At 45.0% G+C, this 23,958-nt stretch overlaps 1 protein-coding gene across 6 annotated transcripts; it reads right to left on the reverse strand.

Annotated features, from left to right (window-relative positions):
* Window positions 1-734: 734 nt before the first annotated feature.
* On the reverse strand, window positions 735-23,912 carry KLHDC10 (kelch domain containing 10). 6 transcript variants are annotated; one of them, XM_010581067.1, is made up of 12 exons: window positions 22,641-23,912; window positions 16,754-16,849; window positions 16,334-16,463; window positions 12,001-12,157; window positions 10,455-10,676; window positions 9,760-9,914; window positions 8,397-8,545; window positions 7,678-7,762; window positions 6,682-6,748; window positions 6,013-6,060; window positions 3,684-3,823; window positions 735-2,424 (listed from the first exon to the last, which is right to left on the reverse strand). In XM_010581067.1, exons 2-12 carry the CDS (start codon window positions 16,762-16,764, stop codon window positions 2,215-2,217), a joined length of 1,374 nt encoding a protein of 457 aa, XP_010579369.1. In that variant the 5' UTR covers window positions 16,765-16,849; window positions 22,641-23,912; the 3' UTR covers window positions 735-2,214. The 6 variants fall into 6 exon arrangements, with proteins under 6 accessions (XP_010579369.1, XP_010579368.1, XP_010579367.1 ...); XM_010581066.1 differs by having other exon boundaries at window positions 16,754-16,968; XM_010581065.1 differs by having other exon boundaries at window positions 16,754-23,912.
* Window positions 23,913-23,958: the final 46 nt, after the last annotated feature.

The raw sequence follows: 23,958 nt of genomic DNA on the forward strand, positions 1-23,958 counted from the left end.
AGAACCAGCACATGTATGACCAGGCTGTTCCAGCACGAAGGTCCCAGTGGAACTGGAGGCCAGAAGGCAAAGATGAAGCGCAGACATTCAGCCTCTGCAAGAGGTGAGAGCCACCGAGTTCAGGCCAGAAGAGGGAGCTGGAGAAAAGGCCCACTGGCCCAACCTGGTCCTGCAGAAGAGGACATCTCAAGCCAAGGGCAGGAGAGCAGGTAGCCCTTCCCCAGCTCACAGCTGCCAGCAGGGTCTGGGTTCAGCTCCTGAACTGCTCCAGCAAGCAGTCAGGGAGGCTTGGAAGGGGGTTGAAATAAGGTGATACTGCTCTCCAAGAGCAAAGGCTTTCTGTCCCATAGGCTCTTCGCTAGAAGCCAGCCTAAACATAGAGGGGGGAACAGCAAAAGCCATATAGTGCACTGGAGGGCCCCAGCTTGGCCCTGTGAGCTGCAAGTCCTGCAAGGGTATGAAGGGGGCATATGATAGATACAACAGATTGGTGGCAGCTGCCACCAGTTTCTGTGGTCAAAAGCACCAGAGAATGCTTCAGCTATGATTCCCAATCTTTATTTTTCTGGGCCTTGACAAAAAAAAAAAAAAAAAAAAAAAGGCAGCAACTGAGGCTACAGAAGGGGGGGAAAAAAAATCTATCCCCAGGAAGAGGGGAAGCTTAACTTTGGGGCAAATGTTAACACTTCAACTGAACATCAGGGGTAGGTGCTCCCTAAGAGGGGTAGCAGTGACTCAATCAGCCAGCGCTGTTCAGATTAACAATGTGAATACAATGCTATGGTTTATTTAAACATAATAAATGCAATCTCTTAAAAAGAAACTAAAACCCCACAGTCTAACCCTTGCCTTTGATGATGGAAGAGGAAGGTACTAGGAAAAGCTGATTTAAAAAAAAAGGCACTTAAAAAATGGTCTTCAAATAAAAAGAATTTTGCACAAACTTGATGCCAGCCCACTGGAGCTGCTCAGAGTTTGATGGCCACTTACACATGGTCTCTGGAGCAAATTTCACAGTATATCAAGCACAGCAAGACAAGAGATAGACAGACATCCCTTCCTCTCCTGCCTGTGCAGAGATGACCACTGCTCACAGCAAGAGGGAGAGATGTTCCCTCTCTCCTTTTCTTGAGGCTGTGTTTCCTGGGATGAGTGATCCATGAGTTTCCAAGGATCCATATTAAAACCACATGCAGCAATAACATCCCTCACCCCCGGAGGAACACAAAGCTAACTAGAAAAAAGCTGATGTGATGTGTGGGAGGAAGGAAAACAAAAAGCTTACTGGTACACGTTAGAGTCAGGTGCTGATAACCAGGACTTGAGCTGGCATGGGTGGCTCACACCCAAGCGCTGGGTACAACACACTACAGGTTAAAAGACAGCTCTGAAATCTACAGGGTGAGTTTTCACTGTTAGCTTGTTCAGAGCGCAATGTGAGCCGAAAAGGTTAAAAAAAGATTCAGCAAAACCTCTTCCCTCCCCTCCCCTCACCACCCCAAGTAAACTACACAGTAGTCCATTAAGTGGCAACTTTTAACCAGTCTTCCAAGCAAACCTTTCAATATGAAAAGGTGAGGGACACAGACACGGGGTGTTTCAAATCACTGCACACTGCACCAGAAAAGCTGCACAGGCAAAGCTTCGCTCACTGCCCCGTGTGACGTTCCAGCCGTCTTCTGAAGCTCAAAGAGATGGGAACATGCCCATGAAACACATGCAAAGCCTTCAAGCGGAAGGAGTTCTTGGTTTTATAGGGGGAGAGCTCAGCTGGGCATTAGGGGTATGAGTGTTATCTAAAGCAAAAGAACAGGTTGGCTGTTGTTCTGCATTGAATGTCCTGTTAGATACATCTTGTGAAAATACTAGGTTGAATGGGCCACGTGTAAGCATGGGCTCAGACATTCGCAAAGTTCCCCACCCTCCCCAATTAAGTTGCAAGCATGTGCTGATGACAGTTTGATGGCTGGATGTTATGGATTAGTCCCAGTGAGTATTATTGATTAATGGTGTAATTTAGATATCCATAAATAAAAACTGGATTTTCAACAACTTAAAGTAAAAATTTCTAGAAAGGCATCAATGTATTTGCTGAGTAAGGCGCTGAGCGGGTTCCTCCATGTTCTTAGCAAGACCATCCATGGTATCCATAAATAGGGGGTAGGAGGGGGCTTCTTGAACGTAGTGTGTCTTGGACAGAAGCATGAGATGTTCTCATTTTAGTCGCTCAACGAGTCCCTGCGTCAGTCCAAGGTGCAAAAGCTGAGATCTGGAGAGAGTTGCTAGATGAGGGAAATATTCCAGTAGCTTCTCCCACGACAGTTCCAGCAGACTGGGTACCACCAGCCACATTTTAAACAGAGAGCCAGTCCGTTTGTTTTCATGGATGTTGACCACCCCTCCGTGAACATACATGCAGCCGGCCTAGATGGGAAAAGGGGGAGAGGGGAGTTACATGGGGCTCAGACCAAACTGGCACACCAGAAGGTGCTGAGGAGCAACACAGACAGGAAAACCTGGATTTGACTCTCCAGATTCCCAGCTGGTTAATGGCAGAGCAAGATTAACCTCACACACCTTTATGTGCTGGTAACAGAAGTGTCACTGCCCGAGCCAGTCACCCTGGGCTCCTCTCATAGCCAAGGGGAGGAATCACTGCTGAAGGGCACGTGTCTCATCCTAAACCATGTACCCACTAGCTTAAGAGTGCTTTGCTCTGTATTTTAGGTGAATTCTACCCCAAGAAATCAATTTTAGGAGTGGGGCAAAGTGTTAATAAATTAGTATCGAACCATACTTAGGTTTCAGCTAAAAAGAACATTTTTTTTTTTAAACTAAAACCACACCATACAAAGACATGCTGCATTCCCTGCTCAGCATAACCCTGCTCCAGGAACACCACCAACACAGAGAGATGGGAAAAGCTCAGCTGCTGACCTATTCTGCGAGTGGCATTTTTTCAATACATAGGAAAAGAAAAGGCATTCCTGCTGTCCAGGCAGTCACCAAGCTGCCTAGGAAACACCTTTATCAGCCCTACAGTTTCTCAGAAAGAGTTGCATTTATAACAATCTCCAAACTAGGTAACACCTGCTCTTATAACCAAAGAACCTGATCTCCACCCTCGCATGCTGCCCTAAGGCGATGATCAGCTGAAGGAGGCTGAAGTCACAGCTAAATGCATTTCTTGCTGCCTGCTGCTTATCAGCCACAGGTCTCTAAGCTTCTAGTTACAGCAAAAAGCTCTAGCAATACCAATCTTGCCATTAGCAGTGGTTTCCAAAGAGGGCTGCTCCCCTGCTAATCCAGGCTGTTCTCAGTAAGCTAAAACCAGTTTACTTGGGGGAGTATTTGCACGTTTTCTCCTTTCACAAACAGGAACTGCTGTTCACACATAGAATTACTCCTTGAAGCTGATACGGTTTAAAAGCTTAAACTCCACATCACTGCTTTTAGAAAGCAGAATATACTGTGTGCTACCGCTCTTTAAACAGCAGCAGGAGTAAAAGGAGCCAAGGCAGTAACCTCACACCAGCCCTCAGAATGCCTAAAGATGCTGCATCCAGTGGAGGTCACCTCCTTGGTAACATTGGTTCAGCTCTATTTGCAGCCCACACAAACGTCAGAGTGCTTGAACGAATGGCTTGAACTTCAGCTACATAGTAAAGAAATGAGTCACTTACTGGTGTGACAGCAGCACAGTGAAAATACACTGGTTCCGGCATGGCAGCTGGGAGCTTGACCCACTGGAAAGTTTGCAGATTCAGCTTCCAAACATCTCCCAGAATCACTTCTCCATTATAGCCTCCACAAACAAACACATCTGTAAGAGAGGAAACCCATGGTGCTTACAGGCCCAGCCATCCTTCATCCAGCAATTGCAGAACATGCAGTGACTGAAGTCAGCGATCACCTTTCCAAAACAGCTTTAGGATCAACAATTATTTTACCTCAACACAAGCTCTCAGTACCTCTCAAATCAGTCCCAGCACACTATTCATAATCACAGAGGCCACTTATAGAATCACAGAATGGTTTGGGTTGGAAGGGACCTTTAAAGGCCATCACGTCCAACCCCCCCTGCCACGGGCAGGGACACATTTCACTAGATCAGGTTGCTCAAAGCCCCATCCAACTGGACCTTCAACACTTCCAGGGATGGGGCATCCACAGCTACTCTAGGCAACCTGCTCTGGTGTCTCACCGCTCTCACCATAAAACATTTCTTCCTTATGTCCAATCCAAAACTACCCTCTTTCAGTTTAAAACTGTTGCCCCTTCTCCTGTCACTATAGGCCTTGGTAAAAGTCTTTCTCCACCTCTCTTGTTAGCCTGCTGTATACATTAAAAGGCCACAACAAGGTCTCCCTGGAGCCTTCTCTTCTCCAGGCTGAACACTCCCAGCTCTCTCTACCTGTCTTCATAGCAGAGGTGTTCCAGCCCTTGGATCATTTCCATGGCCCTCCTCTGGACCTGCTCCAACAGGTCCATGTCTTTCTTTTGCTGAACACAGTACTGCACGTGGGGTCTCACCAGAGCGGAGCAGAGGGGCAGAATTACCTCCCTCAACCGGCTGGTCACACTTCTTTTGACACAGCCCAGGATACAGTCGGCTTTCTGGGCTGCAAGCACACATTGCCTGCTCATGTCCATTTCCCAGCCTGCCTGTGATCCCAGCCCCACCATGGCAGATTCAGAGCTAAATGCCGCTGAGAAGCAGGAGGGCAGTGCAACTCCCACTTTAAGAAGCTGTATTAAGCCCTAGCTAACCTGAGTTCATAAGTTCCTGGGTTTGATCAGATTCTAGTGGTTTTAAACCCATGGGGAGCAGCCACAGCCCTGGATCCTAGTCCTGCTGCCTGCCAGAGGCAGGTCCTTGCTCCCAGCTTTGCCCAAGTTCTCAACTCAGAGGCTTGCACTGCAGCAAAATACCGCTGATGAAGGCGACTGGAAGCATCTCCCAGCCCCTGCCTTACTTTTATTGGCACAATTAGCACTCCTAAGAAATATAATCTGGCATAGCACTCTTCTGCATGGCTCAGCACCCTTTAATATACAGCATTCAGTAATCGACCTGAAGAGTTTGAAAAGAAGGATCAATATTGTAACTGCTTCTTCAGTCCATTATGAGCAATTTGTTTTATCAAGTTTCGAGGAACGCGTTCTTGTAGGACAATGAGGCTATGGAGAGGCCCAAATCTAGTTGAAGGAACACTCTACCGTTCAAAATTGCGGGTAATTGAACATGGATTGCACATGAAGAGCCCCCTCTAAGCTATGCCTCAAACACTGCCGCACAAGTGATTTACAGCAAGAACATTTGGAGGATCAAAGTGAAGAACAAAAGGCTCTACTAAGCTCCGTGCAGCTTCTAACATATAAAATCACCCTCACTTTACTAGAGAATGGAAAGACTCAGGTGCTAACTCTGCTACCGCCTCATAATCCACTCCATATGAGCATCTCGGATTTACAACACCACGAAAAGGACCCACTATCAAAGACATCTCCGAACAACCTTGTCTCTAAAGAGCTTGGCTTCAGCACTTGGTCGCACTTTGCTTTTCACAGCGGACTGCAAAGCTAACAGGTTAGTCATCAAGCTGTAGCAAGAACATCATTTACACCTGTTTGTGAGCTTGCAATCAATAAGTTGCAAAGTATCATGGACACTCGTGGCTAAAATATGTGATATCTTACATTGTAGTGGCCACGTGTCCAAAGGAGATTTACGCGTTGCCTAAAATACTGCAGAATTCCAGAGAGCAACAGTACTGTGCAATACAGAAGTAAATCTGCCTACAGCAGCAAGATCCCTCATGTGAAGAGTGGTGCCAACTGGGCAGCTTAAGGCCTGTTAACAAGAAAGAAATCCTCTTCCAGAAAATACACGTGTGCCCTGCAGTTCTCACAAACATGTGTCAGAGGCCAGCATCTCTCAGGCTAGAAGGATGGGCTTGTCACTGCTAAGTTGTATAAGATATATACCAATTTTCAAGAGGCAGATCTTACCATTTTTTATCTGAACACAGCTATGGCATCTTCTGGCTGCTGGGAAGCCTGAGGAGAATAATAAAAAAAAAAAAGTATCAACTATAGTTGCTTTAAAGTGCTTGGGCAAGTGGTGATTATATCTCAACATAGAATCATGGATAGGAGTCACTTGTTTCATTTATAAGGGGCTTCTACTTTCATACAATCACGGGTATAACATCTCTACTTTAGCAACCAGCTGTTTCAGGTTTGACTCCTACTTGCTCTCCAGGGAAGGCAGAAATGTGCCAGAATCTCATTCCCCACAGACTCCAGCTCTCACCTCTGGCTTGGTGAAAAGCAGCAGCCAAGGGCCTACAAGGTTTCAGGGAAACCCCTGCTGCTAACCAGGCCAGCATGTGTTCCCTCAGAGGGAGCAGAGATGATGCATATCTTCTGGGAGGAGAGCCAGCCACTATCATCTTTCCCACCCAGGGAGGGAGAGAAGCCAGACTGCTAAATATGCTTCAGATGGGTTAGTCCTCACTGCTAAAGCTCTAAACAAGCAGGACCTCGAGGCCAGCATTAAGTCACGTACTGTACAACAAGGTTATGAAAAAGGTTTTCAGCCTGCCAGAAAACTGCATTTTCAAGCATCTTGGCCACTCTCTGGTTTACAAGGGAAGACAGGGGAAATTCCAGACTCACCAACTTTTTCATGAGGTTTTGTGGCAATTTCCTCCCAGGTGTTGGTTTCAAGGTTGTATGCATGGATCTGAAGGGACAAAGAGGAGCCATTACTTCCTCCTGGCTCTCCGAGCACCACAATGATGCAGTTGCTGGCTCTGACCCAGGGAGCCACTATAAACAACACCTCTTTTTCATTAAGTGTAAAACCAAAACCAGCTAATCGCAGCCAGTGACTAAGCAGGTATAAAATCACCTTCAAAGCGTACCAGCTTACTAAAGCTTTCATCTCACGCTTTGCTATTTGAGCCCCACAGCTGAAGAAAAAGAAAACTGCTTTTAAAAAAACTGGACCAATTAAAACCCACACCCTCCAGTTCTCAAAACTGTTTAGAAATACCTATCTCATACTGCACGTAAGGAGAAAAGAAATGCAGAAAATGGAGAGATAAAAAGTCACGTTAACTGCTGCAGTTTCAAGTTTTTTGGAAGTGGAGCACTATTTAAAGTGTCCTCATTTATCATTTTGGCATTCAAGATGAATTCACTCTTCCCTCTCCAAATTGTATTGGAGAAAAAACATTTACCACAAGAAAGGAAATTAAAGTATACCATTAAGGGAGAAGATAAGAAAAGAGTCACCGTATCAATATCTGAATTTAACACCAAGGAATTCCTTCCTTTGGTACTTTCCTGTTTTGGCACAAACACAACATTTAGAAATATGTCCTAAGTGTTTTTAAATGAGAATCTTTGATAATAGGTCTACAGAATGAAGCTGGTTTTCAGATCGGTATGGTCACTGGGTACCACAGATTCATCATCTGTAAGTCAACAGGACATGTTTGCAGCAAGATGAGGTTTTACAGAAATATGAGAACAATCTGCTCCTAGTTATCTATTTTTTTACCAAGCTCAGCTCTCCAGGCAAAGCGAGATGAAGAGACCATCCTGGTTATACTTCACTGTAGAAAATCTCCCATCCAGGCAAGCACTCAAAGTTCCCGATTGCCTTACCTTATCTAAGGAATAAGCTGTCCAGGAAGTTCCACCTCCCAAGATATAAATCCGTTGACCATCATGTGCGATTTCATGTCTGTATCTGAAGGTGCAAAGAAGGACGTTTAGCAGCACAAGCAATTACTGCAAGTGAGCAACAACAAAAGCCTTCTAGAAAACACTACCAAATTTGAGTGACTTAAGCAGACACCCCAAGCCTGGCTATGCTGTATCAGTCCCTCAGGTTGGGAGCATTCAGAAGATGTGGAAGCTTTCATGAGCAATCTAAGCAGCACCCCAGAAGCTTGCAAGGCATTTTCTGAGAGCAGAGCACCACGGAACTTAAGTACAGTCATTTACGGAGCACCACAACGGCCATCAATATTCCAGTCCCTTCTCTCACTAAGATGATCACTGATTGATCTCCCAGCCCTCCTTCCTCCATGCCTTGCTACAGAATAGGACAAGAGACAGGGATCAACAGGAGCCTCTTGCCCTCCTCAGCACTCACCAGCTGCCTCAAGTCCCCAGCTCTGTTCTGGCACCACACAGTCCAGATCAATGTCCTGGCAAAGGCTTCACACCCATCCCTACATCCCCCTGCACGCCAGACTGCTGGAGCACTGGTTGTGCAACGTTCACAGCTGAAAACACTGCTCTAAGAGCGCCCAGAAGCCTGTCCTTAAAGGTGGTGACTCCCCTGCGTAAAAGGTCTCTGAGACTGTCCAGCTTCTCACCTCTCCTCTGGCATGTCACATGACATATTGTTTGGTTTCAGCTGGATCCACTCTCTAGTGTTGAGGTCTAGCTTATGTAGGTCAGTACTGTAAATGTAACCAGTTGTTCCTCCAAACACGTAGAGACAACCATTGATAATGGCCATGGCCTGGAAGGTAACAGAGAGAAACCAGTCAGAAAGGACGTGCGACATCAGTGTCTGAAAAAGAGAGAACTCCCACCCTCCCAAAGCAAGACACTGCTTGCAAAGCTCTACCTACAACTTACAAAATGACACGTTCAGGAGGAATATGAAGGGCAAACAAGGATGATACACAAAAGATGGGGGGCGGGGGGTATCTGTAGGAAGGAAAAGTAACTCCGTGGTCACAAGATGAGGACCTAGAAGTGGAGCTGCTGAGTTTCAGGCATAGACAAAACAGATCTGTGCAGCAAGGGCTCCCAGGAGCTAAAACCAAAGCACAGTTAACCCTGAATCTCTTCCACGCTGACCTTAAACGGATACTGTTACAGAGAATCTTACAAACCAGCTATCAGATAGCCAGTGGCATTAAGCGTAACAGACAAAGCCCCAAACACAGTGGATAAGTCAGACTAAACAATAAAGACAGCCTGTACAATTCAAAAGCACATGGACTATCGGCCTACTGACACCGTGAAGATGGTGCAGGCACCATTCCCTGATGCAGTCCAAGGTGGAAGCAGAGACGTAAGCTCCTTCTGCTCCCAACTGCCTGTTTGCCAAAGGCCAGCTCGAGTTGAACTGGGCAAGGGGAAGATTACTTTCCTTCCTCCCTAAGTGTCTGGCGCACATCTAAATGAGAAATTAGTTGGGTTATAAATATCTGCACCACAAGTACATTGGCAGTATTATTGGAAAGCACAGCAAAAGCTGGCACTCCTCCTGTGAGCGTGAATCTAGTTTTTTGTGCACCATGCTCATCCAGGACATTATGGACAGTTTAAAAAGTTATTCTAATGCAAACAAGACCTACTAAACCCTGTTTTCATTTATAGTTTGGGGTTTAAAGGCTTTGAGGAGGCTAGAGAGCAACTCTAGGAACTACCAACCACTCCTTAAATCAGACATACTTTTTCATTCAACTGCACCTGACATTTAGTTAAATTTTGGCTTTTCTAACTACAAGAAAACTACACTTTTCCTTTGTAATCTCAAAGAACCAAGACCACACTCTGTTTCTTTACAAATGGTACCTGCCTTCCCTTACACTTATGTACATAGAGAACAACTCTGGTTACTAGCAGAGAAGAGATCTCCATGCTCTGGCCCCTTTTCTGTGACACACAGCGCAGCGTACGCAGGCACAGGCAAAGTGCCTCGACAAGGGATGTCCTTCATACCTGGCCATAGATTCGATTGGGTTTCTTTCCTCGGCAGCTGAGCAGAGCCCATCTTTTGTACTTGACGTTGCAGACATGGACGTCATTGCCGTTGCTCTCCCCAAAGGGGATCCCGGTGCCCCCGAACACAAGCAGGTTGTTGCCATGCAATACAACTAGGAGAGAGAGACAGAGCAGAGATACATGTTGCTGCAAGACATGGTAAAAGAGAACGACTCTCTGCTCTGGAGTCAGTAGGTAGAGAGTGTTCAATATTGTTCAAATACCCTACAATTCACACTATGTATTTGTGGCTTTGAAATGCTCTAAAAGAGAAAGAATGAAAGCTAAAACCATGGTAACCAAAGGCCTACTTTTAAAAATGGCTAGTGAACAAAGAGATCTATTTTTGGATGCTTTGAGACGTCTGATTGCACGGAGCACCTAGCTGCTGAAAGTGCAGGTGCCTTGCAACTATCAAGCTAAATACCTGGAAACTACCCCTTGCATTTGAAATTTTTTCTTTCCCTCTGCCTCAACCCAAGAGAAAGAGGAAAGAAAAATCACAAAACCAACCCAAACTCAAGGCCTACTCGCAGAAGAGTTGGTAACAGGATCCAGATTTCCCATTTCTTGCCTGGTTTTGCATTCCACCAGGGACATCGATTAAAATAGCTTCAGGAGTAGACACATAGGACTTGAATTTCCATACGTACGTGACATGGAGGCTAGTTCCCTGGGCATGTACCCTTCAGTGCCCATTTGATGCCAGGTGTCTGTAGCAAAGTTGTATCGCCAGAGTTCCCTGAAGAGCGGGTAGTCTTCATTCTCTGGCCCACCGGACTCATCGTAGTCAGGATTGTAGCCTCCAAACACATACAAGTTGGCACTATCTGCCACGCAACGATGGCCACTTCTTGCTGGTGGAGACCTATGGCCTACAGCAAAAAGAGAAGGTAAAACAGCTTCAGTTGAAATGCCAGCAGAGGAGCTGAGCTTGTGTCTGAGGGTCAGGACTACACCCACCGCGGTGGTCCTCCAACAAGAGTGGCTGGTGTTTAGCCATAGGGAAGCATGTCTGCAGCCAGGAGGAAACAGCTCTGTAATGACAGATCCACTTCTCCAAGCAGGAATGGGGAGAGCCTCTGCGTGTCACCATCTCACTCATGTCCCTGGACCACACCTGCCTAAGGAGGCTTGTCTGCAGGTCGACACGTGACAACCCTTCCATGAAAGCTATTTCCAAGATATCTTAAAAATTCCCCCTTCAATCATTCTGTATGGCAGATTTCACTTAGGAAACCGTTCCAAAATGATTATATTTAAAGCTGACTGGTGGGAACAAAGAAGAAAAGTAATGATTTGCTCTCTGTCCTACATAAACCTTCTCTCCATTTCTTCTCTTTTGCTCCTGGCACCTTGTATCTCAAGAAGGCTCTTTCACCTTGGACACCCATGGCTTCCTAAACATTAAGCAACACAGGTCTGATACAGCAAGTAAAATCTGCTCATAGGTAAAGGCATTTGCACTGGGAGGGAGCGCAGCAGGGAACCCATCTGAGATCCAACAGGTTAAGCTTGACAACTGGCAGACGCAGCCCTTCCCAAAAGGAAGCCCTCTGCCTACCCACCCTCTTCCCTAAAAGCCAATGGAAATAAAAGTGGGGAGGACAATTCAAGCTCAGACCTCAACTGGAATAGATAAAAAGACCAATTCAGTCCAGGAAAATCTAAACAGCAATATTCTTGTTGGACAACAGCAATTGAAGTCTCAGCTGACAAGTGATCAAAAAGTAATTCCGAGCTTGCTCGAATATGATGCACAGCAAGAGCCAAGCACAGTGCCAGACGTAGATGTTTTTCTTCAACAAGACACAGGACCACATAACGAATGAGGAAGATGAAAGGAGCAGAAAATGATCAGGTCCCTGAACAAAGGAGCTGGTTGTGAGACACATGTAGAACATCTCAAGCTGACTAAACCAGGAAGGTTTCAAAAGTCATTTTTTCTACGCAATACAACAGCTTTTTGGTGACAGTAACTCTAAGCCTCATCTTGAGAAGGAAGATAGATAATAGTCCCCTAAAATGTACAATTTCAGTGCATAACCATCACTCTCTCAAGCACATCCTCTGCTTGTTGCACCTCAAGACAGGCCCACTTTGGTTCAGTTGACAATAAAGAACAAACAAAAAAAACCATCAAAAGAAGATCTCCCGAAGAACCCCCACCGAAAGCAACCAGTGATCTTCACCACCCACCTGCTCTCATAGCTCTTTTACGGACTTTTAGGATGGAACAGGACCCAGTGAAGCATCTAATTAGGACCCATCGTGTTTTCTTCTTAGAGCTTGTTACAATTATCAGCAGTGAATCAGACATGTGGAGCAATAACAAATGAGGCATCAAGCATCTTTCCTACAGGAAAGGTGAAATAAATGATTTGTCCAGACTGAATAATGAATTTTAACTCAGCACAAGCAGCTTTGCTTAATCATGTTCCCCGTTTGCTGCTGCTGTAAGCTCCAACTCTAGTCCAAAATTAAGCTGCTCTACAGGGTTCAGACAAACTCCTTGTGGCTAAGTTTTGACAGATTTGGGTTGTTTCCAGTAATAATTGTGTCTCACAGCAATCCCCACTTAGAAAACTAATAAGCACTGGCTGAAAGAGAGGGGAAGAAAGTTAAGGAATTAATGGAAAAACCTGTAGTCTGGCCTGGCTACTGAGACAGCACAGTGCCATCGGGCACCCAGCGTGGCATGGACATTAGCGCACAGGAGGGGTGGATATTACATGTACTAACAGTGGCAGCCAGGAACTAGTGGTGGACTAAACTGTTAAAACAAATATTACGTGCTTTAGAGGTGATTCACAAAGGGAAAGAGAAACATCCATCCCTCTGGCCTTTTTTATTTTAAACTCTGAAACTATCCAAAGAGATGGATTCATTTTTAAGTGAACACATTGATAATAAAGGTATTTACAATCATGGTAATTGTTCAGACTCTTCTAATCAGAGATGCTTCGAGAGGGCAGTTCATCTGATCCTGAATATCTGCAAACAAAACCATGCTTGAGAAATGCCCATGCCTCTCTGCAGCCTATAGAGGATATCCTAGCGAAGGGCTCACGTGTCTGTGCTTGGCCAAAGGGAGCTCATCCTGCTTGTTTCTTCTTCTGTGTTTGCCCTGGAGGCCTCCAAAAAGACCTGAAAGAACTGAAATGGGAGCTTAATTCCAGCAAAGACTGGGAGCACTGATGCACACATTTTGCAGGGGAGTGAGGATTTAATTCAATCATCCATTGAATTTAAAAGGTATTAGGGAATTAGGAGTTCAAATATTACATTAAATATAGATCCTATTTCCCTCTAGTTATAACACTTGCTGTGAGAATTTTCCAGAGGAAAGAGAGAAGAATAAGGCTGAGTTTTCTATAAAGCCAACAGACTAAAGAGTAAGAGGCATAATTCAAAGAAAATAAATTAAAAACAAAACTAAGGAAGCCTTCTCTGCCATTCACCTCTCAAAATTAAAAAGAGAAGACACCTGACTTTGCCATAATGCCCCAGAACAGTTAAGTTTCAACAGAAAGGGATCAATGTTTGATGCATGCAGGTCCTCAAGATAGCGAGATGGGTACATTAAGCCCATACACAGCCCAGCTGGTTTCACCTCTTCCCATTTAGACAGAAACCCATCTCCTATCTTTAAAAGACGATTTTTTTCAAGATATTTTCAAGACACAGAAAGGGCATCAGAAGGCGGAGCTGGTGTCAAACAGATACTTGCAAGTACCCAACCGAGATGGTCTGAAAGGACCATCCTTCCCATGCAGCCATTCCCTGCCCATTCCCACTACTCTCGCCAACAACTCAAAGGGCTCTGTGAACTAAAGGAACGCATTTTTCAATCAAACACTCACTCAGTAACTGTCCTTTGTCAGAAGCTAGGGATCCTCGTGGCAGAGCTAGCAGAAGAAATGATGCCTGTCCCTGGTCATGCATTCACAACTCAGCTGCTCAGGGGAAATCCACTGTCCTCAGCATTAAGCTGAGCACCAAACCGTGGAGGAGAGCAGCTGAAATGCTTCCTCCTGCTGTGCCTGCTACGTGGCAGTGACTCCCAGGGAAAGGAGGGCTGGAAATGCCAACCAGAGCAAGGTTTCCAAAAGCTCAGGGCAAACCCCTGTAGCTACAAACTCATGCAATTTCATTTCACTCTGCTCAAGAACAACAGATTTTCTGCTCTATACAAGCAGACCCCAGTTGTGTTTGCTCAACATATAAGGAATAAGTTATCTCCAAAGGCTTCACATTTCCAGCCTGCTGGTTTTAAGCTCCGCTCTTCACTAACCCCTTCATCTCAATGGACTAGATCCTCCTGCTTGCAGAGGCCCAAAGAAGATGATATATCTACCCATAAAACAGGAAAAAAAATTATCCAACACATCTTCTGAGTCACCTACACCAGCACACTCGCAAATGTATGAATGAACTGAATGTTAAACTGAGTTAAATTGCCACCAAACTCTTCTATTCAGAATTGAAGTGACCTTAATTCACTTCAGAAGAAAGCCTTAGAAAAAGATTCCTCTAGTTATATCTTTTTAAAGAAAAGACCTGTAAAAGCTGAATCTATTTAAGAGTTAATTCAGATTAGTTTCTTCAGCAGACAAGCTCTATGACTTTTACCTCCAATAAAGAGCTGCATTTCCATTTAATTATGTTTTATCAGATGATTCACATTTCCTACTGAAATTCTTCATGCAAGTTTTGGATCTGCTTTCGCTTCAGCATTAGCAGTGCACAACAAGCCTATTACACAAGCGCAAACTTTAGATGGTGCAGGAAGATGGAAACACCCAAGGGTTTGCTAACTTCTTCCTCTAGTTAGCAAAGCCCATCTCCCCAAGAGCTGAACCTGCCACAGATTAAAGAAAGACCCAACACTAAGCGAAGCACAGCGAGACACCATCACAGTGAAAAGCTGCAAGTCACCAGGCCTCGCTATGAATTCTGTGACACTGGACATGGAAAGTAGCAGAACAACATACCAAGTCAAGACAGAACTGTGGGAAAGAGGTCGTAAAGCTAGTTATAGAAAATGGCTTTAAAGTGGATGGATATAATTTGGAAAGCACTCGCTTTCCCAATTTAAGACTCCAAAGTGAAACAGGAAGGAAGGATGGGAAGGTACAGTCACAAGGAGACCCCTTTTCCTTGGTCCTGAGGGGAGAAATGGGAACAATAAAACTTTCAGAGAATAAGAAGCTCCACAAACAGAGAGAAGTTGAAATATCATGACAGGAACATAATTAAGGAAAGTCCTAAATTAGGACCAAGCTAGCTGATTGAAACTTGCTTGCTGGCTATGCACTGACCTGTTAACACCCTGTTAAATTCACCCTTTTCAAGTGATTCATTGAGTGACTTCAGAGGGAGCTGCTCCGATGGCCCAGATTGACTTTGTTAAAGTGGATTCCTAATTGAATACCTCTCCTGCAAGAGGTATTATTAGAACAGGAGAGTAAGCAAAACAGCGGCATGAATATCTGTTCCCGAGTTTCCTGATGTGACACAGCACAGCAACCAATGCATGAGACATTCATTTCCTACCTCTCCAAAAACTTTGAATACAGAGTAGGTCTGGGGCGAGGAGGAGAAAACAGAGATGTTCATTAAGAAAATTAAAAAAAAACCTTTATTTTGGAGGAGAGAGCATAATGGTCCTGAATAGTGTTCAACAAGACTCCCATTCAAAATATCCCTCTTATGGGGAGGACAAAGCTGAATTGCACCTGCTGGTCCATAAATACTGCTCCTGTTCTAACACAAACTTAAAAGTTTATTAAATTCCAGCTCTGGGGCCTTGACAGCTACAGAAATCTATGGAAGGCCTGGAGAAAAAAAACCAACATAAAAATCCCTTGGTACCAGCAGATTACTTGAAGTTACAGAGCAGATTAAATGCTACCAGCATGCCCAGAACCACAGCACATGTCAACGGCTATGCTCAAGTCTACTGGATTTCTCTACCACTTTTCAATAGCTCTATAATAAAGTTATAGAAGAAAATTAAACTGTGAAGTACCAAGTGGTTGCACTGATTCACATGCAGTGCAAATGTAAGGTGAGAGGCGCTTCAAACAGAGCAGCACAAAGTCAAGTTTCGAAGAACAAAGACGTTTTCTTTCCATTCGATTATCCTCCCTTTCATGACTGCAGGAAAAAAAATGCTGGCATCATCTCACTGGCTAGGTTAAACAAGAGGGGAGTAGCCGCTATTTGAATTAGTAAGTCAGCCAGCTGGGCTTTTTTTTTTTAAATAAGAGGGAGGAAAAAAGGTCTAATTAGCCAAATTAATTTCTTAAAAATAAACAATGAAAGAGTTGAATATGAAGTTTTGAGAGCCTGCCTGAAACCATCCTTTTTTTTTTTATCATGACCATGGTGCCAGAGAAAAACCAAATAAATCTATTAATCAAGGAGAAGCTCTTGGCAGAGGGTGAGGTCTGCCTACGCCATCAGGTACTGCAGAATTTGATTTTTCTTTTTAAGGGAATTTTCCCTAATTGCTACCATGCCTTGTTACCAGTTCCCGGCAAACCAATGCAGTGCTGTTCTCCCAAGGTGGCAAATCCACAGCTGCTGCCTCCCTTTCCCAACCAGCCTTGGAAGGAAGAGGCCAAGGGTCTGGGCTGTCCCACCATCTGCTCAGAAACCTGTAAGCAGAAAGGAAAAGAATGACCCCTGTATCATCCCTCACTAGGGCCGGTGTGAAGCTGAGCAGTAGCCAAAGCAACCTGCAGCAGAAAAAATGATTCCTGGATCCTTTGGGAGCAAAGAAGATGAGGTAAGAGAAACTGCTAACCTCGCGCTTAAAAGGCAACTCTGGAAATGGAAACAGGTCAAGTTCTTTTGCCATCACAGCTACCAGAAAGAGACTTGGCTGTAGCTAGCAGAAATGGCAGGAGCAGGACTAAATAAACATACTCTTATTGCAAACACATACCCTTTCCCCATGGGTTACTGCCTTGGAGCTGCAACTGCAACGACTTTCCAGCTTCGGGATGCCTCATTTCTAAAGTCTGCCACGCACTGTTGCTTGCTAAGGGTACAAAAAACATCCTTTTGCAGAGTCAGATCAGCTGACTCCAAGCCGCAGGTGTCAATTTTAAAGTTTTGCCTCTTTATTCTTTCAGTCTTAAAGGATCACTAAAGATCCATCTGAAATTGGAGCACAATTATAAAGTTTTGACATGCTGCTTGCCCCATTCCAAGTCACTGAATTACAGAAAGATCCTAACAACACAGCAGTCAAAGCATTTATGATTTGTTTTTCCATGTACTGCTTGCTTGTTTCATGCAACCATTTTACTGCTTGCTCATCTGGCCGTTTAAAGACATTGCCGTTCACAAAAAGGAAAGCACTTAAGATAAAGACAACAGAAATTACAAAGAACTGTCTATTCCATTCAGAATACACAGGGAACGATCCTCAAAGCCCAAAGCAATAATTAAAGGCCAATGTGAAATGTTTCACTCAAATCTTGGGGTCATGTCTGACCCCAAGAATGTGTATTTTCCTTACAGCACATGGCCTTCTCCATAGAAACAGCAAATCCCTGTTTTTTTCTTTCCCTTTTGCCCAGCTCATGTTAAAGCAGCCAAAAAGCAAAGGAAAAGAGCACGATCGAGATCCTGCCAGTAGTGGATGGAGCCAGGGGATGCTCTGGCATCTGGATGCTCAGTTTGGTGCAGCAGGGAGGCAGTCGCTCAGTGCGTTTTTTTTCCCCCTGTAAAACAAACCTTCCTGGGCACTCAGGGGAATCAGTGAAATGTATTCATCTGGTATCAGCCTCTCAGAAGATGTACAGGCTCCAGATCATCTCACGCAGGCGACCCAAGTTAAAAAGGATGACTGGTCTCAAGTTCACGGTTTCAACACAGGAGGTGAGACTCAGGGTCAGAAGAAACGCTTGGCTTCTAACCTTCAGAAAAGAATTTTATCCAATAAAAGTTGCCAATGTTTCTAAATCTCAAGGACAAGCAACCAGTTTGTTTTTTTCCCAACCAAGATGCATTTGGAGAAAACAGTTTACATGTGCAGCATATTTTTTATCAACAGATCAAGCTTCAAAGTTCTTTAAATATTTGAAAATTAGGAAATAATGGCACATGAAAGCTTACAGATTCCTATTGCTAAATGAAGTTTGTTTCAAACACACAAAAGACCATTTATTAAGATGACCCTAGTTCAACCCTAAGTTCACAATGGCCATCCAAATGTTTACAACCAACAGTACACACCCTTTTTTAAGCTAGCTATTTAGAGCATCACCTCAACCACACTGCACAACATAATGCCAGGTCACCAATAATGCATGTGATTTACCAAAACTTATCCGAGCAACAGCTATCAGTGTTCACAACACAGTGTGGCAGCTGTGTTTTCATCTCCAACGCGTGCTCAACACAGCAGGCAGGATAAAGAGCAGACCTACTGAGATGATAGCACGCTTCTGCCAAGTAATTCTGCTTTGCAAAAGTAAAGATTAAATGCTGCTCTACCTGTAGTTCCTTGAGCAATATTATACAAGACAGAGCAAGGGAAGGCAGCCGTCCCATGGCATAGACAGAAAGCATCTGGACTCAAGCTTTCATTGTAGCACTCACTAGCTAACGCTGTGCAAGCTCCCAGTTCATTCCTTGAACAAAGCAGTATCATTTTTCTTGTATAATTTGATGGATTAGAGCTTGCCATGCACATCAGGTAACCTGAAACAGAACAATGTTGAGGACCTCATCCAGTTTAACATTTGGAGCTGGCAGGGAAATAAAAGCAAGGATCACATTCTGCCAGGCTACAATAGGAAAACTCAGCCAAAATAGATTGCTAGCACAAAAAAAACAGATTCCTGGGCTGCAGTCAAAGCACTGGTGGTTTTAATATACTGAATTTTCATTCTGGTTAAAGACTTGCATCTAGAGAGATGTTCCTCCTAGAACTACAGGACTACTTCCTATTTTGATATTTACTGATGAAAACTAATTGCAGGTACAGCCATGAATCCTCTTCATTTTATGTGTGGCTCAAATCAGGATTTGAAGACTATGCTAAAGTATTTTAAATCAAGCCCTTCTTTCCCTCTCCTCCAGACCACCTCGAGAAAGCACAGTTTTATTTATTCCTGGAGCATAACCAACAGATATCCAGGCGTAGCCTCAAACACCTCCCAGAGCAGCAAGCCCAGCACCACCCGTTATAAGCTTCCTTTTTTCTCAACCTATTTTAATCATGACATCCACCAGAGGGTCATTTGCAAAGTGAAAGGTGCAATAAGTTAGTGCAACAAAACTCTGTGAGATCTTAGGAAAGGGGAGGGTGATCTTATTTTACAAAATATTTACATAAGGTGGTTCTGGCCACTCAAACCCACAAGAACCAAGTATATCCAAGTAATCCAGCCAGGATCACTTACATACAGCACAGAGGGTGAAAGGACGACAGCTGCCAAGTCCTCGCTACAATTCCTGGGTTGTTCTTCATTTAGAAGGACAGACTAGTTTTGGACAGGTCTTTTATACCCTCTGGCTCCTATGGCGAGATGCTTTGACCTCAAGAGTTTTGCTTCCTTCTGCTTTCACGAAGTTTAGGCAGTTCTGCTGCCTACTGTCTGCGCCTCCTCATTCTGAGTTTCTTAAAGTTCTTCCTGTCAGGCTAACAGGAAAAGGAACGGCACAGGCACTGAGCTGCAACCGCATGGACTTTGTCCTGTAATCAAGGTGTAGGGTCTTCCGCTTGCAAGACCTGCCCCAAATGTGCTGGCTTTTTCCATCAATCTGTGATCTTCAATCCTACTAATCCCAGTGTGAGGCTTATATTTGGCCACAATATTATTAGCGTTACTAGTAGCAATATAATTTGTATTTCAAGCACAATTTTTGGAAATATAAACTAAATAACTACAGGATGTAAAGCTAACGAATATAGTGTGGCTTTTGGTTCTCATCTTTTCAAAGTAACATACCAGTGGTGAATAGCTAAGGTGTGTGTACACATCCTCTTTACCGCTTCTTAAGGTTTTCTAAGGAGGGTATCAGTATTATTTTCCCTCCTATCTAGTTTTTCCAACATCCAGAATAGTAGGTTTCAGTATCTCCCTTTCCACTTATGATTTCTGCAAGACTTCTGAAGGACATTTAGGTCAAAGGCTGAAGCCAAAGCGCTGCTGGCTCTTGGGAGAGAGAACAAGACAAGTCAATATTGACTTTGACTCCAGTCTTCAAAGCTTCATCTTTTTCATACCAGCCAGACAAAATAAGTTTGTAACTCATGTAATTAGAGTCCCTTACAAATGTTTGGATAAGCAGGATGTGAACATGTCGCCGAGAACAAGGTTTAAAACCTGTTTGTTCATCCAGCTGCGTTAAGCCTCCTCAGATCACATAGCTCTTTTTTGTGGCAGGCTGCCTGTGCCCAAAAAATACCCAAGAGAGAAAGCAGCAGTGCCTGTGTCCCCGACACCTGAGCGACAACTCTGCCCAGGGTGTCAAGGGCAGCTGGGAGAGGCCAGAGGAACCAGCCAAGGATGCCAAACACAACCTACAGGCCACCGGCCAAGACCCTTTCAAATATTTGAAGTCTCTAAAGAAGCATTTCTAAGAGAATGATCATTCTCACATCCAGCTGTGAGAGCTTTCGGGTTTGGATTGATGTCCAGAATAGGTCTGCTTCTTCATCCTGCTTCTCAGAGGCTTTTGTTTTCAAAACTCTTTGTAGCAATCACGTATTTTGAACATTTCTACAAGTGTGCAATTGATTGTCAGTATTTCCCATGATTAGTAAAATAGGAACAGGATTGTAATACATGAGATAGCATCCCAGAGCAGAGAATAAAATAAGGAGTCCTTCCGAGTGGACTGTCCTTACTGAGAAACCAGAACAAAAGAGGAAACATATGCCCCAGAAATTCTATATTACAGATTTTATACCACTAAAACTGAGTGTTCCTTGGGTTGTTTTGGTTTTTTTAAAAAACGTAAAAGGAAAATAAAGAAAGGAATTCTGGAAAATGAGAACCATAGAACAGCCCAGGTTGGAAGGGATCGGGAAAGATCGTCTGGTCCAACCTCTCATGGGAAAGGGAGCCAACATGTGATTATTCAGCACCTTGTCCAGTCACATCTTGAAACTCTCCAGCAACAGGGACTCTACCACATCCCTGGGGATGTTGTTCCAGCGAATTATTGTTGTTACTGTAAAAAATGTCTTTCTTACATTGAGATGAAACTTCTCCCAGTGCAACTTGTACCCACTGCCCCTTGTCTTCTCCATGTGGCTCCTTGTGAAGAGAGACCCTCTGTCCTCTTTGCAGCTGCCCTTTAAGTACTGGAAAACCATGATGAGGTTCCACCTGAGCCTTCTCTTCTCCAGGGAGAAGACACCTGACTCCTTCAGCCTTTCCACATAGGGCAGGTTCTCCAGCCCTCTGACCATCTCCTTTGGACCGTCTCCCATCTGTCCACGTCCTTCTTGACTTGTGGGGACCAGAACTGGACACAGCACTGAGTAGAACAGGATGATCCCATCTCTCTCTTTCTCTGCTAGTAATGCCCCTGCAGATGCAGCCCAGGTTCCGATTTGGCTTCAGGCTTGTTCCCCCACATGACACAAAGGGATTCAGGATATTAGGGTTTTCTGTTGTATTTTTTTTAAAATACATATTAGAAACTCTGAACCTCTCCATACGAAAAAACCACCTCTACTGTGACTGGTACACTGGGAAAATTATAGCTTAAGACAGAGCATAAATGCTGAGCATGCGAGAAGCAAAGATATATTTAGGTTTCCAGATTGTTTCTATCCACTTAACCCCAAGAGCCTGATGAAAACAAAGAAATTTAAATGTGGACATGATGATTTCCAACGAGGAGAAGAACAAACTGCACACCACCTATATTTGACATTTTTGATCTTTCTAAAGCTTACAAACACCTAAAAATAGCTCCTTCCTTTCCCTTATCCAACACAAAATTTTAGATGTTTAAAGAGTCTTTACCCATCACGAGGCAGCAAAAACACGAACAGCTTTTTTTTTTTTTTTTTGAGCTGTTAAGCCATCAACGAGACTCTTTTGTAGACACTGCTTGAGAAATGCCCCTATTGAGAAACCCTCGATAGAAACAGTCCGCTTGAGAAAGCAAACAGAGCAGCACAACCCTGGCACCAGCTCCCGCTAGCTGCCTGCTTACCTTTCGTAATCACTTCCCTGTACTCTCCAGAGTAAAAAAGGTGACAAAAGCTTAAAACCTTTTCTACAAGTAGGTGCAAAAGAAGAACGTGACAAAAGCAGCATGTAAGTCAAGATGTATGCTCTTCTGTTTAACCAAGAGACAGCCCAGATCTACTTCAAACCACACACAGCTTAGCAGGAGCAAAAGAGCTCTGCAGGGAGGGATGTAGTGAACACATCCAACACCAAAGCATGCTACAAGTTCTTTGCGTGCTTTCACGACAGTAATTACTTGTAAAAACAGGATTAAAAGGAGATAGCATGCCTTATGGACAAAGTCTAGGGCATTGAATGGTGGGGAAAACAAAGGAATGCCTCCTGGAAACTCTGAAAGGGAACTGGGAGGTAAGAAGACAAACCTGGTTGGAGGAAATGGAAGGAGGGGAAAAAAAATATTCCTCTGTCTCAATGGTTATGTAAGGGCTGCTGCTGGAGCTCTATAAATAGCACATTAACAGGTGTCGAATGGGGAGAAAACTCCAGCAATCGACTCAAACAGGATTCTTCCATCAGGCAGTTTTTCAGCAAGATCGACAATCAGCTTCAGGTTTGTTAAGGCTGGACTTACGTGCTAAGGCTGAGCTGAATGGGGGCATTTTGTACCTGGGGCTGCAGCATCCGCCCCTGAGCAGGTGGTGGAGGGCAGGATTCCATGTCGGGCCATAATTGGTAGCCAAAAGTGGGATCGTTACAACCGCGTCAGGAGGACGCGCTACCAGCTTGCTCAAGCCAATGATTAAAATTCAGGAACATGAAGATAATCAGTTCTTGTGTTACCAAAAAAGGCCTTTATCACAGAAGGAAGGAAACATGTTTGAGAATTTGCCCAAAAATAGAAAGCGTGGAGCCACTTAGCAAATTCACAGTAGTCTTGCACAAGGCTCGAAGGCGTCTTTGCTGCAGATCTAGACAGGTTTCACAGGGATCGAAACGTGGACCCTGGTCTGAAAGCCCATTCCCCGCTGCTGCTGGTGCTCCAGACACACCAAACACAGGCTCCTACCCCTGAGGCAGCAAAAGGCTTCACATCCTCCATCGAGGGATCTGAGTGGCAGGGCCAGGGGCAGCCAGGGCAGAAAAGGATGCCCTGGGCCTGGGGTACCCACCTCCTGGGTGGCAGCACCCCAGCACCATGTGGCCCTTGAGGGCAGGGGGTGCTATGGAGATAAGGAAGGGGGGGCATACCCCAAACCGATTGGGAATCCCCCCATCACAGAACCATGGGGTGCCCCACGTCCCTCCCAGTATTGCTGAACTGCTCGGATGGGGGTGATCTTCCCAATCCTGCGACTGTGGGTTAACCCTGGGCTCCTCCCCCTAGTATCCTGGGGCTGTTGGGGTGGGGTAATCCCCCCACATACCAACACTGCTAAGAGGAAGGTGGAAAACAGAAAGAACCACCATTCCCAGGTCACGCGACTGGGCTGACATCTCATCCAAGGTCCCTCTGGTAGCCTGGACCCCCCAGCCCAGGATCATCCCTCCCAGGACTGTGGGGCCCCCCACCCCAAAAACCTGATACGCTGGGATTGGGGAGGGAGGAGGGGGGGTGACCATGGGTTAGCCCAGGCCCATCCAGGATCACAGGGCTGCTGAGATAGGGCTGATCTCCACCAAGGACCACAGGGTACCCTGTGTCGTCCCCCTCCCCATGTCCATGGGGATGAACCACCCGTGTGGGTCATCCGAGCATCCCCAAAAAAGCTGAGACTGTCAGGATGGGGAAAGAAGAACGGCCGCCCCCTAGAGTCGTAGGAGAGGGGTAACCCCCCCCACTCCTCAAGACGATGGCTCCCCTTCAACACCCTAAAACCGTTTGGAAACGCGTGACAGCCCCATCCGCAGCTCCAGGACCCCTTATCCCGGGACCGTTGGGACGGGAGCATCCCGGCCCTCCCTACACCATCCCCGGGGCCTTTGG

The sequence above is a fragment of the Haliaeetus leucocephalus genome, unplaced genomic scaffold (assembly GCF_000737465.1).
Source record: "Haliaeetus leucocephalus isolate CR32 unplaced genomic scaffold, Haliaeetus_leucocephalus-4.0 Scaffold751, whole genome shotgun sequence".
Lineage (NCBI taxonomy): Eukaryota > Metazoa > Chordata > Aves > Accipitriformes > Accipitridae > Haliaeetus > Haliaeetus leucocephalus.